A 13756-nucleotide genomic window follows, 5' to 3' on the forward strand; every position below is an offset into this window, starting at 1 on the left:
TCATACCCACCAGAGTTGCTTGCCAGCCCCCCCCCAGCATGTCGAGCTGCAGCACATACTGGTGCACGGCCTCCGCTGGGCGTTGTTCAGTAGCCTGGGCAATGTGGGCTGCATCTCTCCATGCCAGACTCTGCAGATTGGGAGGGACGCTGTATCGTCCAACCAGACGTAGCTCTTATTTCCTCCCCAAGGAATGTTGCTGATATTGGGCCAAAACCTCAGCAGAATACATGGAGAGGAGTGACGGCACACGGCAGAGATCCAAGGCCCAGATTCTCTGGGGCATCTCTGGGACACAGGACCCGGCAGACGAGATTTATTGAAAATACTTTATTCAGTATTGGAGATGTTTACATGTGGTCCGGGTCATGTGACGCACACGGCCTCAGGACACACGGGCAGTAATACGAAACGTCATCTTCTTACACAAACAATACAACAGAAGTCTAAACGCCATACAGAACAGCTCATTCACCAAGCTCGCACCGCTCCAGTCACCTGTGGATCACGTATTTACAGCATGAAAACACCAACAAAATAAAAAGATATATTATATACAACACAAATACAAATGTCTTTATACCGGGGACACCGGAGTGAGACGCCCATTGTATCCTAATGTCCGTCCCACCACTTTTTGAAATACATATAAAGTGGCAAAGCATTGAGCCAAGAAGCAGCTTCTTGGCGCCAACTAGTGTCTGGTTCAAAGAATGACACAAAAAAAAAACCAAACAAACACAACTTGTGCATGCCTCCTAAAAGCAAATCATTTAGAGATGAGATTTTCTGGCCCTTCCTATATTCTAGGGGTCACTATCCAGAACCACGTCAACCTCTGCCCCAAGTATTGGCCACTATGTGACATGTGCAGTACCCACAGGGCAGAGCGACAGGTTAATGTAACATTAAAGGGTTAATGTGCTGCACCAGTCAGCACAGACGTTACTGAAATTCATTGAGATTTTGAGAACGAGATGACTAGTAAAGCGATGGGATCTGCTGTAAGACCCTTACATGGGACTGCAGCTTCTTGAGTACTCTCTGTACTGAGAACAAATAAATTCCAAAACATGGTATGGATCATGCAGCGACTGCACACATCCGCCATGACTAGAGGAGGCTGCTCTATAACTAAACAGTGGGCGATCGCCCTTAAGACGTTCAGTGGTAGCTGGTCAGATATTGGTGCAGCCCATGGACTAAATGAAGAAGAAGCTATGTGTTTTGGCTCATAGGGTGCACCAATACCCCCCGTCAGGAGTGTCTCCAGCTTCTCAGGCACTGCAGGCGTATGGGGCAGGCCTGGCAGCGCAGCTTTGGTCATTGTACGCGGCAGGGTCAGCACCATTATTATGCAGGCAGGATCCGCTGTAGTGTTTCCCGAGAAGCTGCTGGCAGACGTTCAGGAAATCGTATGTCAAACTCCACTATGAGATCCCCCCGCTGATCGGGGGCTTTGGGGAGTGGGAGTCCTTCTCCGTGAATTCTCCGCTTGGTCCCTGGGTTGATGATGTCTTTGCTGACAATTGGAATGGTGCGACCGTCGAGGGTGGGGACGTTAACGGAGCAGCCGCAGAGAGCCTGGAAGAGTAGAGATGATGGCAAGAAAATGTTACAAGAAACTACACTCTTAAGGCCACCCCCCCCCTTCACAAGGAAAATCTATCAGTATTTTTTATGACGAAATATAGATTTCCTGACCCATAGGGTTCTATTGGGCATGGACACCCCTCAGGATTCTTACTGAAAGGTGTCCATGCTGGAAAAATAGGCCTTGGCCTAGAAATGTCCAGAACCCTCTGGGGGCATTGAGAATTCCAGACAGCTCTGAAGGTGCATCGGATACTGGCCAGAATTCTGGATGCACTGCTTGGTAGCCCGGGCCAGCCCCAGGACAGTACTAACAGATGTTAGTACTGGCCCTTTAACTGTATGTGCTTCCAATAAGGAGTACAGTTAAATGCAGCGTTAAATTTGACAGAGCAGGATGCCACTGGCTGCCCGCCCTGTCAAACACTCTTCGGTCAAAAAAAGCATCATGCCTCTGGCTGCCAAACATCACTCTTTCCAACCCCCCCATGTCATTGTGCACTCGCAAAGCACAGAAATGTAAGAGAGAAGTCGTTGGTGGGGAGCACGGCTGCAGCGGGTGAGTATTTTTTTCCCTCCTCCATTTTTACAGTTGGGAAACACTAAGGGTAGCTTCACACACACCGTATCGCAGCGGATCTGCAGCTGATTTGAAGTTGCAGATTCAATGCAAAGTAACTCTGGGCCATCAAATCTGCTGCAGATCCTGTACGTGTGAAAGCACCTGTTTCCAGAAACCTTCTGATCAGTATTTCCTAACCCAAAAAACGGCCACGGACGTGTGAAGGGAGCCTAAGACTTGCTGATAGTGAGCGTTGCATGTGACCTGTTATAACTCACCTCTCGCAGGCTGATCTTTGCCGTGTAGATGACATTGGATGAATCTCTCTTGTACACAGAATGCGGCTTATCCTTCAGCACAAACACGATATCTGCCGGGATGATGTTGGGCGTCTCATCGCCCTCTTTGGGGAAGGTGATCTTGGTGCCCTCCTTCCAGCCCTTCTTCACCTGGATGGTGAGGATCTTGTCCTCGTTGTGGACGCTCCTTCCATCTGGTCCCACACGTTTGTGAGAGATCTTCATCTTTTTGGTGCAACCGGTGAAGATTTCTTCTAGAGAAACCGGCAGCTCCCTGACCACCGGAGGGTCCTGCTTCTTGGGCATCGCCTCACGACGTCCAGGGGCAGCTCTGGGGAAGCCACCTAAATGGCCAAAGCCGCCCATACCGCCCATGCCGAACCCCGAGAAGGGGTCCTCTGTGTCCATGTCATCCTCTCCCCTTGCAAAGAAGGAATCAAAGGGATTCCGGCCCCCAAAGAACTCTGCAAACATGGCGTGAGGATCTCCATGGAAGGTGTAGCTGAAGGAAGGACCATTGGGACCGCCACCGCCTCCTCCACCTCCCGGGACTCCTTTCAGTCCTGTGCAAAGAAGAAGACATTAATGTCACAGGTTTACAAGCACGTATGTCATATCAGCTGACCATACTGAGAAGAAATCTAACATTTAGGACCTTTCATTCCAAGCTTTAATAAGAGGGTGTAATGTTAAACGGGTCATTCAGAATTGAAAAACAGCTACATTCTTGCAAAAACAGCGCCACCTCTATTCTCAGGTTGTGTTTGGTATCACAATTCCCCTCCATTCACCTCAATATAACTGAGCTTCAAAACCCACGCCCAAACTCAGGACAGAAGGAACGGCCATGTTTTTCTATACCTAGACAACCCCTTTAAAGAGGATGTACCATCAGGTACACTTGCTTTAAAATTACATATGGAACGAACGGCGCCGGCACGGGGAGGCTGCTGCCGTGGTCCTTTTTTTGAACCGTGTCCTGGTTCCCGCTTATGGCGTCATTCTATTCATGGTTACCGGGCCGGGGGGTGAAGCATCAGGTACCTGGAGGAATAGTGACATCACTTTTCCCCCCACAATAACTTCCTCTTTGAAAGTCCCATTAAATTCAATGGAAGCTTCGCAACATACCCCAGAGATTACCGGGCCTAGTGTACAATGCATGGAGACAGGAGGCATGTCCTGATGTGCAGAGCAGCGAGGCTCCGGCAGGATGGGACCTGCTCAGCGTACAGTCACCTCCCCTGACACATCACAGTGGATGTCAGGCACTCAGATCCCCACTAGAAGCAGCCATGATAGTCAGCTAAGAGGGATGAACCTGACAGGTAAACCTAATGGTCTTATATACCTGGTGTCCTCAGGTCACTGTCTCTATAGAAGGACGTATAACCAAATGGGCCCAGCAAGTCAATGACCGGACGCAATTTGTTGCAATAAATTGGTGCCCTGCCCTCAGTCTGCTAAGAGACACCACAAGGTACGGGCTCCCAGTGCCAAGAGAGCGTGCCCGCACAGGTGTATGGGGGGGGGGGGGGCGAGTGTATCGCGGTTGCCAGGCGATCTGATGCCGCACCTATACCTGGACTGGAGGAATGCTATGTCTATGAGTAAGATATTCAGGTCACAGGGCGCACGCTGCTTCCTGCTGGAGGAGAAGCTGTAAGAATGTATGCCGATTGGCTGCACGGGATCACATGATCAGTGTCAGCCAATGAGGTTGCTGCTTTTCTTTCAGGCCCTCTCATTAGCTGCTGCAGGTGACCCCCCCCCTCTCCCCCCATATACACAATCGGTACGTACCCTCCTCGCCATACTTGTCGAATATCTCCCTCTTCTTAGGGTCGCTCAGCACGTCGTAGGCCTCAGCGATCTCCTTAAAGCGCTCCTCAGCCCCGGGATCCTTGTTCTTATCGGGATGATACTTCAGGGCTTGCTTCCTGTACGCCTTCTTGATGTCTTCCTCCGAGGCCCCCTTGGACAAGCCAAGAGTCTTGTAGTAATCTTTGCCCATGCTTTTGGGTGACCTTTCCAGTTAGTGGTGTAACCAGACACCTGCGGAGGAATGGGAACAACAGATCAGTATGACACCGGTCATAGGTGAAGACTGCTATGTGCGGAAAAGGGGGACGAGGACCACGCAGGGGTCACAAACAGGATGAACTACAACTTAAGTTTGCTATCCAGGCTAATAAAAAACATCTCCCAGAAACAGCGCCACTCTTGACCTCAGGTTGCGTGTGGTACTGCAGTTCAGTTCCATTGAAATGAAATGGATTGAGTTGTATATTCATACCACACACAACTTCTCTAACTCTAGCTATCCCCTTTAAGAGAACTCATCTATACCTGTACTACTACTACTCCCCTCATCAGTCCCTGTACTACTACTACACCCCTCATCAGTCCCTGTACTACTACTACACCCCTCATCAGTCCCTGTACTACTACTACACCCCTCATCAGTCCCTGTACTACTACTACACCCATCATCAGTCCCTGTACTACTACTACACCCATCATCAGTCCCTGTACTACTACTACACCCCTTATCAGTCCCTGTACTACTACTACTACACCCCTCATCCTATACTACTACACCCCTCATCTGTACCTGTACTACTACTACACCCCTTATCAGCCCCTGTACTACTACTACACCCCTTATCAGTCCCTGTACTACTACTACTCCCCTTATCAGTCCCTGTACTACTACTACACCCCTCATTAGTCCCTGTACTACTACTACACCCCTTATCAGTCCCTGTACTACTACTACTCCCCTTATCAGTCCCTGTACTACTACTACTACTACTACTACTACACCCCTCATTAGTCCCTGTACTACTACTACTACACCCCTCATCCTATACTACTACACCCCTCATCTGTACCTGTACTACTACTACACCCCTTATCAGCCCCTGTACTACTACTACACCCCTTATCAGTCCCTGTACTACTACTACTCCCCTTATCAGTCCCTGTACTACTACTACACCCCTCATTAGTCCCTGTACTACTACTACACCCCTTATCAGTCCCTGTACTACTACTACTCCCCTTATCAGTCCCTGTACTACTACTACTACTACTACTACTACACCCCTCATTAGTCCCTGTACTACTACTACTACACCCCTTATCAGTCCCTGTACTACTACTACACCCCTCATCAGTCCCTGTACTACTACTACACCCCTCATCAGTCCCTGTACTACTACTACACCCCTCATCAGTCCCTGTACTACTACTACAACCCTCATCAGTCCCTGTACTACTACTACACCCCTCATCCTATACCTGTACTACTACACCCCTCATCTATACCTGTACTACTACACCCCTCATCTGTACCTGTACTACTACTACACCCCTTATCAGTCCCTGTACTACTACACCCCTTATCAGTCCCTGTACTACTACTACTCCCCTTATCAGTCCCTGTACTACTACTACTACACCCCTCATTAGTCCCTGTACTACTACTACACCCCTTATCAGTCCCTGTACTACTACTACTCCCCTTATCAGTCCCTGTACTACTACTACTACTACTACTACTACACCCCTCATTAGTCCCTGTACTACTACTACTACACCCCTTATCAGTCCCTGTACTACTACTACTACACCCCTTATCAGTCCCTGTACTACTACTACACCCCTCATCAGTCCCTGTACTACTACTACACCCCTCATCAGTCCCTGTACTACTACACCCCTCATTAGTCCTTGTACTACTACACCCCTCATTAGTCCCTGTACTACTACTACTACACCCCTTATCAGTCCCTGTACTACTACTACACCCCTCATCTATACCTGTACTACTACACCCCTCATCTATACCTGTACTACTACTACTACACCCCTCATCTATACCTGTACTACTACTACACCCCTCATCTATACCTGTACTACTACTATACCCCTCATCTATTTCTGTACTACTACTACTACACCCCTCATCAGTCCCTGTACTACTACTATACCCCTCATCAGTCCCTGTACTACTACTCCACCCCTCATCTATACCTGTACTACTACTACACCCCTCATCTGTACCTGTACTACTACTACACCCCTCATCAGTCCCTGTACTACTACTACACCCCTCATCTATACCTGTACTACACCCCTCATCAGTCCCTGTACTACTACTACACCCCTCATCTATACCTGTACTACTATACCCCTCATCTATACCTGTACTACTACTACACCCCTCATCCTATACCTGTACTACTACTACTACTACTACTACTACCCTCATCAGTCCCTGTACTACTACTACACCCCTCATCTATACCTGTACTACTACACCCCTTATCCACTAAACCTCCACTACTACACCCCACCTATATGGAGGCACAAAGAAGATCTCCTATACTAAATGGGGGGCACTGGTACAGTAGGAAGCAATACAGTCGTCTCAAACTTTATTAAAATAGTATCTGACGCTGCAAGAAGAAAAATGTTCTGTTTATTTGGCAAATCGTCCAAAATTTAACAATTTAACAAAAAGCGAGATTAAATTTTTTTGGCCATATCCCCCAGCCCTAATATCATCAATATCATCGCTTAGAACCAGAAACTGGAAAAGCTGGGCGCTGCCCCCTACTGGCCAGTCATGGCGGTCAGTCATCACCCAGCTTTCTCAGCTTCAGACATACATCTTCTATGGGGCTCAGTATTAGGTCTTGTTCACATAAATAAATGCGCGTGAACATACTCCAAGGTCTATAGGAGTGGGGGATAAGGGGTTAACCACACACACACGTGTCACATACATACACAGCTTATTGTTGAATATCATCACCATTTTCTAGATCTCTGCTTGCTGTCAGTGAGCAGAAACCTCCTCCATATACATACACAGCCCTATAGCACTAATCACAGCTGAGGGTTTGTCACAGTCGCAGCCACTCTATACAATCCATTGTGGCCCTATAGCAGGGATGGGGAACCTTGGCTCTACAACTCCCATCATGCCTGGACAGCCGAAGGCTGGAGAGCCAAGGTCCCCTCCCCCTGCCTTATAGCTTGTTACAATGTACAACTGTGACAAGTAGCAGGTTTCTATTCACTGACAGCTAGCAGAACAGCGCCATGCCTATTCCCAAAGCAGATCCCCGCCACATACCTGTATCCGCCGCTCCTAGCGACTCCTCTGCCCGGGATCCGTGACAGCCAGTCCCTTGTATAGACTCAGCTCCACCTCCAGAACCTTCCAGATCTTTCTTCCGCACTCCAGAAACTTCACGAGCTGTTGACCAATCAGAGAGCTCGGAGCGTAGAGCTGAACCAATCACTAGCAAGTCACCGTCGGCAGCCAATCAATAGGCCGTAAACGATAGCCTGGGGGGTGTGACGGATTCTCGTAGGGGATTGGTTGTTAGGAGGTTTCGGCTGGCGATTAGACCAATCAGGGGAGGCATCAGAGAAAGGCAATGTCGCCATTTTGAAATTGGGTTGTGAGGGCACGTTTAAGACAGCGCGTTGGTAATAATTATTTTGGGGAAACCTGAGGGACGTCAGTATGACGTCACAGACTATCGCAGATTGTTATCGCCCAGCTTTCCCAGAGTGCTGATCGGCGCACATACGTGTTCCATAATTAGTTTTGCCTTGGGAGCTTCTCCTCTATGCTGAATGGCTGAATAATTATTAAAACTTTCCATGCCGTTGCCAAGTGCACCTAGTTACAGATTCCACCAGTTACTGGCTAAGGCAGGTCACCATTTCATTGTGTTTCTTCAGTGTTGCAGGGAGTAGTAGGGGACAGGGGCAGGTGAGTATAGCCACTGGGTTCTGCACAAAGTGCATAGTGCACTGACAGAGCGAGGAGCCATTGGTTCACCGCCCTGGCAGTCATTTTTTGTGGCAGCAGGCAGTAGTATTAGGCCTGCCTTCACAAGAGGCCAATCTCTCCACCTGAGCTCCAGCCCACCAGTTAGGAAGAGGACTACCTCTAGAGAAGGCAGAAGAGCAGGTGGACTGCGTGGGGGTCAGGTGAGTATAGTTTTTGTTAATATACTGTCTATAGGGTCATCCATACTTGGGGGAATTACCAACATGGGGCATGCTATTTACTGGTGGTAGCTTGTTACCAGGGCCCAGGGGGTACCAGGGGTGGACTACTTACAGGAGGGATTACCTACATGTGGGATACTGTTTACTACTATGAGGACTACTTACAAGGGTTGGGTCTACATGAGGAATAATACCTATTGAGGGGGTAAGCTGCAATGGGGATACTACCTACTAGGGACCTACCTATTATGTGGAAGCACGGGGGCCTAACTGCCATGTGGGGGCACAGATGGAGCCTAACTACTGTATAGATGCACAGAGAGGACCTAACTACTATTTGGATGGACAGAGGGAGGCTTACTATACATTGGTACCTTGGTTTAAGAGCGTTTTGGTTTAAGAGCTCACAGTTTTTCAAAATTGTGACTTGGTTTAAGAGCATTGCTTTGGTTTAAGAGCTCCCTATGCTGGGTGGGAGGGAGAGTGGGGGAGGGGCATGGTCTGCATAGCGGGCTACAGCCCTGTACTCTGACCCAGGAAGTCTCCCCTCACCTTCTAAATCATAGCAGATCCACTTCAGGCTGGGGCTTACATCAGGGGACAGGACTGTGGAGGTAATCTCTCTATAGCTGTAACCCCTCTCTCCCCAGACAGAGCGCTGCATGTTTGTGCCCACATATACCCTGCTCATTCCTCCCTGCAGTCTGTCAGCCCTTGTGTTTCCCATCCTCTTCATTACTGTACAGTAACTTATAATATCACATATTCTGCTGCTTCTGAATCTTTGTTTCATTCGTTCTACATGTTATTCAGAATAATAAATAATTATTTTTGGGGTGTGGAACCAATTGTCTGTATGTCTATGATTTCTTATGGGAAAATTTGCTTCGGTTTAAGAGTGGATTTGGATTACAAGCCCGGTCCCAGAACGAATTATGCTCGTAATCCAAGGCACCACTGTATATATATATATATATATATATATATATATATATATATATATATATAGGAACAGAGAAAACTCAACTACTCTAGGGGGCACATAGGGGGACATAACTACTTTATGAATGCACAAAAGCTGCCTAACTACTATGTGGGGGCACCTAGCTACCATGGAGGGGGCACAAAACTTCTGAACAACCAGAAGCCACAGCCAATGTATTAAGAGGCACTTGGATAGTTTTGCCACTATAGGGGGCAGTAGACATCCATCGTGCCAACTGCTTTCAATGAACGTCCTGATCTGTGGTTCTTCAGCCCAAATGGATTCATCACTAGGCTGAGTGAGACCAGTAGGGCACATAATAATACCGCCATAGTGCCAAGTGTGAATGATGTCTAATGGAAGCCATTGACGGGTGGTTTCTGCTAATGCTATGCTAAGTCCACACACTGCACAAGTCTCCCTGACAGGCACGGATCAGCTTGCAGGCACTGAAGACGCCAGGCTGTCCACCTTACGGATCCATATCACCAGCTGTTCACACATAGCACTGCTGATCTAGAGGGCACGGCCCCTACAGGTGCTGATATAGGCCATACGCTCTTATAGCCTGAAAAATGGCTCCCATCTCAGCTCCGATAATAATTATACCGGCAAGAATACAAATCCGATCCATATACTGTATGTTCTGTGCACTGGGATCGTGTGCACCCAAGTGATTGGGTCACTGACGAGAATAAATCCATTAGGCTGGGTTCACACTACGTTCCCCCCCCCCCCCCCCCCCCCCATCCATTTTTGTGAAAAAAATGATGAAAAAACAGTTTCATTTGTGTACGTCCGTTTTGATCCATTTTTTCTATTGACTTCTATTATAAGAACGGATCAAAATGCATAATTTTTTTTTAACGTACACATAAATAAGCGTGCGTTCACACTACATTTTTGCGGTCCATTCTTTTTCATCTGTTTTTACAAAAAAAAATGGAAAAACGTACGCATTTGTGTGCATCTGTTTTTCTATTGACTTCCATTATTAAAATAAAATGGATCAAAAATGCATCTTAACAAAAACGTACTCGACCCAAGTTTTGTGTACACCCCGCCCCCCCCCCCAAAAAAAAGGATGCGTTTTAATCCTTTTTTTAATTATTTTTTTATAAAAGTCAATGGAAACTCTTATCAAAACGGATGCACACAAATGTATCCATTTTTGTATCTTTTTTTTGTAATAAAAGATGGGGGGGGGGGGAACGGAGTGCAAAAAAGTAGTGTGAACTCAGCCTAAGGTCATCTACGTTTTTGTGCACGTTAAAAAAAAAGAAGTGTTTTTTTTTTTTTGTTTATTATGGAAGCCAATGGATCAAAATGTATCCGTTATTCTATAGGTTTTTTGCAAAAGCGGATAAAAAAAATAGACGAAAAAAAGACGTAGTGTGAACCCAGACTCACATGTTTGCACAAACTTCTACATTTTTGCACAAAACACATAAAAAGAGTTGTTGTGTTTTTTTTTTGTTTTTTTTAGCCAAAACCTACACAATTGTTACTTATCGTGTCCCTGTCGTTTCACAAAAGTTTTGACATGTCATAGCGTTCTGAGCGTTCAGACCGTTACTTATAGGGAGATAGAATCGGCGCTAAGAGCGGTCCTCTCCTGGCTCTGTGTCATGTGATTAATTGGACTTATAATGGAGCTCTATGGAGCCTGACTCATCACTTGCCTTCTCCTGGCGTTTTGTGGTGCCAGACAAGGGGTTGAGAATTTACCCACAGGGAAGCTACTTGCAATAGGGGGCACTAGAGAGCAAACTCTTTTCCTTCTGGAGGAGAGGATATTATTATTATTATAATTTTTTTATTTATTTTTTTTTACTAGTGGAGCATTGCTCGGCCTATAAGTCTTCTCACTCCAACTTTAGCTGCATCTTCTTCCAGCAATATCTAGTGATCGATAGGGGGCCAAGCACATAGATCCAGGCAAATGAAAACTTTTGATATGTCTATATCAAATCTTTTAAAGTGACAGTAACGGTCCGTAAATTCTGACATTATTATGTCCACATTGCAGACCTAAAGTTATGAGAAACCCCTTACCACCAGGCCAAGGCATTGCACACTGCTCATCTGTAGTGACTCTGTACCCACAATCTGCCCCCCTCCCCCAAGCAACTTGTACCGTCAGATAGCTGCTTTAAATCCAAGATCTGTCTTGGGGTCCGTTGGGCAGGTGATGCAGTTATTGTCCTAAAAAACAAATTTTTTTTTACTTGCCGCCCTGTGCCAAATTGGCGTGGCCTAGAGTGTCTGTGCCCTAAGCCTGCGACACCCCTCTGTCCCTCATCCCGCCCCCCCCCCCCTTTCATCATTAGGAATGCCCTGGGCAGGATTTCTCCTATTCATCACCTGTCTCAACACTGCACAGTTGCCTTACCGATCCAGCTCATGTGTAGTGATCAGACAAGTGATGAATAGGAGAAATCCTGCCCAGGGGAATTCCTATTAATGAAGAGGGTTGAGGAGGAGGGACAGAGAGGCGGCGCAAGCCTAGGGCATGGGTACTCTAGGCCACGCCAATTTGACACAGCGCTGCAAGTTTAAAAGTTGTTTTTTAGGACAATAACTGCAACACCTGCCGAACGGACCCCAGGACAGATCTTGGATTTAAAGCAGCTATCTGAAAGTACAAGTGGTTTGGGGGGGGGGGGGAAGATTGCGGGTACAGAGTCGCTTTAAATCAATAGGATGTCTGTTTAAAGGGGTTATCCAGCTCTACAAAGACATGGCCACTTTCTTCCAGCATCACTCTTGTCTCCAGTTCAGGTGTGAGTTGCAATTAAAGGGATTATCCTGCGCCACAAAAACATGGCCACTTTTGCCCTGATCTTGTCTCCAGTTCAGGTGTGGTTTGCAATTAAGCTCCATTTACTTCAATGGAACTGAGTTTTAAACCCCACCCAATCTGGAGACAAGAGAGGGGAAAAAGTGGCCATGTTTTTGTAGCACTGGATAACCCTTTAAGCCCTTTAAGCTCCATTTCAAAACCTGCACCCAAACTGGAGACAAAAGTGGTGCTGTCTCTGGACGGGACACTTCATTCTGGCCAAGACATATGGACCATTAGTCAGTATAATACTAATAGTGAATTTGAAACTGGAGTACCCCGTTTAATTTTCCTTGTCTGGTATCACAGCACATCCCACCTGTCAGACACTCCCTGATATCTTCAGGGTGAGTGATCTCAGTGAGTCATGGGGATCTCAGAGCACTGGCTCACACCGCTGAGCTGTGTACGATATTGCCAGACTTGTAATTTCATTCTCATACCGACACCTTTACCAACACCACCCTTCTCCATCACTTCTCCTATTCCTATACCAACAACACTGCTATAAATCTCATGCACAACTAACCCCTGTCACATCTATCTATCTATCTATCTATCTATCTAGTAGAAGATAGTCCACGGCACACCAGGTAAAGGTGAAAAATTTTTTGGTGTTTTATTCACAACAATGTCATGTTACAGCACTCCAGTGACGCGACGTTTCAGCAGCCTCGCGCTGCCTTTTTCAAGCGTGAAATGTGAAACTCATACAGGGATTAAATACATCTCAGTGATAAAGTGATTGGTTACAACAAATTACAAAGTTAGCTCCACTTGTGTTACAAAGTGATGATGTTAAGGAAAGTAACGCCCATCCATGGGCGTGTATACTTCAGTGCATGTGATACATCATGTGAGCACCTAGTTCCACCCACTGTGTTTAGAAAATATGTGCATCACAGTGTAAGTGCTCCATTAAAAGATTTTTATATACAAAGTCCACTATAAAGAATGGCGCTTCTGTACAGTTCTTTTACAGTGATGGAGGATACAAAAGTATTAATAAAAAACATCTCGTGCTATATCCGGATCTGGCTCCAACATTCCACCCGATTGAGGCGTAGACAGTCAGCGCATGCCCCGCGTCCTGTGTTGTCATGGCGACTGAGCTCTGTGCGCATCCGGAGGATCACTGCTTGGTAATTAGCCTGCAAGTTATGCACATAGATTGAGCACTGCCCCGGGACGTCACTTACCCATTCAGGTTATGTATCATCCCGTGTCATCTGGACTGGGGCGTCTAACCTGATCAGGAAGTTATCCTAACCAGGAGTACAGCCCCTATCCTTCAGACCAGGCCAATGTTCACGAACCTCTCCAGGTCCATCTGTAAAAACGCACCATTACCGCTGCATGTGAAAACCTCCCTACAAGAACCTTTCGCTCCACAGGTAACATCGGGTCCCCGAAAAAAATGCTGGCTGTTCGAGTATATG

General features: G+C 46.9%; 1 protein-coding gene across 1 annotated transcript; it reads right to left on the bottom strand.

The window, feature by feature from the left end:
• Positions 1-315: 315 nt before the first annotated feature.
• DNAJB1 (DnaJ heat shock protein family (Hsp40) member B1) lies at positions 316-7707 on the bottom strand. Its single transcript, XM_069945958.1, has 4 exons — positions 7601-7707; positions 4258-4509; positions 2434-3017; positions 316-1584 (listed from the first exon to the last, which is right to left on the bottom strand). The coding sequence occupies exons 2-4, from the start codon at positions 4466-4468 to the stop codon at positions 1354-1356; spliced, it is 1026 nt and encodes a 341-aa protein (XP_069802059.1). The 5' UTR covers positions 4469-4509; positions 7601-7707; the 3' UTR covers positions 316-1353.
• Between the last annotated feature and the right edge of the window lie 6049 nt (positions 7708-13756).

The sequence above is a fragment of the Dendropsophus ebraccatus genome, chromosome 1, assembly GCF_027789765.1.
Source record: "Dendropsophus ebraccatus isolate aDenEbr1 chromosome 1, aDenEbr1.pat, whole genome shotgun sequence".
In the NCBI taxonomy this organism is placed as follows: Eukaryota; Metazoa; Chordata; class Amphibia; order Anura; family Hylidae; genus Dendropsophus; species Dendropsophus ebraccatus.

What these genes read in the sequence shown, in the direction of transcription:
- DNAJB1 (XM_069945958.1), bottom strand. Translation starts at nt 4,468, where the DNA reads ATGGGCAAAGATTACTACAAGACTCTTGGCTTGTCCAAGGGGGCCTCG. An exon ending in CGACAAGTATGGCGAGGAGG is followed by an intron (nt 3,018 to 4,257) that starts GTACGTACCGAT and finishes TTCTTTGCACAG; the next exon opens with GACTGAAAGGAGTCCCGGGA. An exon ending in CAAAGATCAGCCTGCGAGAG is followed by an intron (nt 1,585 to 2,433) that starts GTGAGTTATAAC and finishes CTACTCTTCCAG; the next exon opens with GCTCTCTGCGGCTGCTCCGT.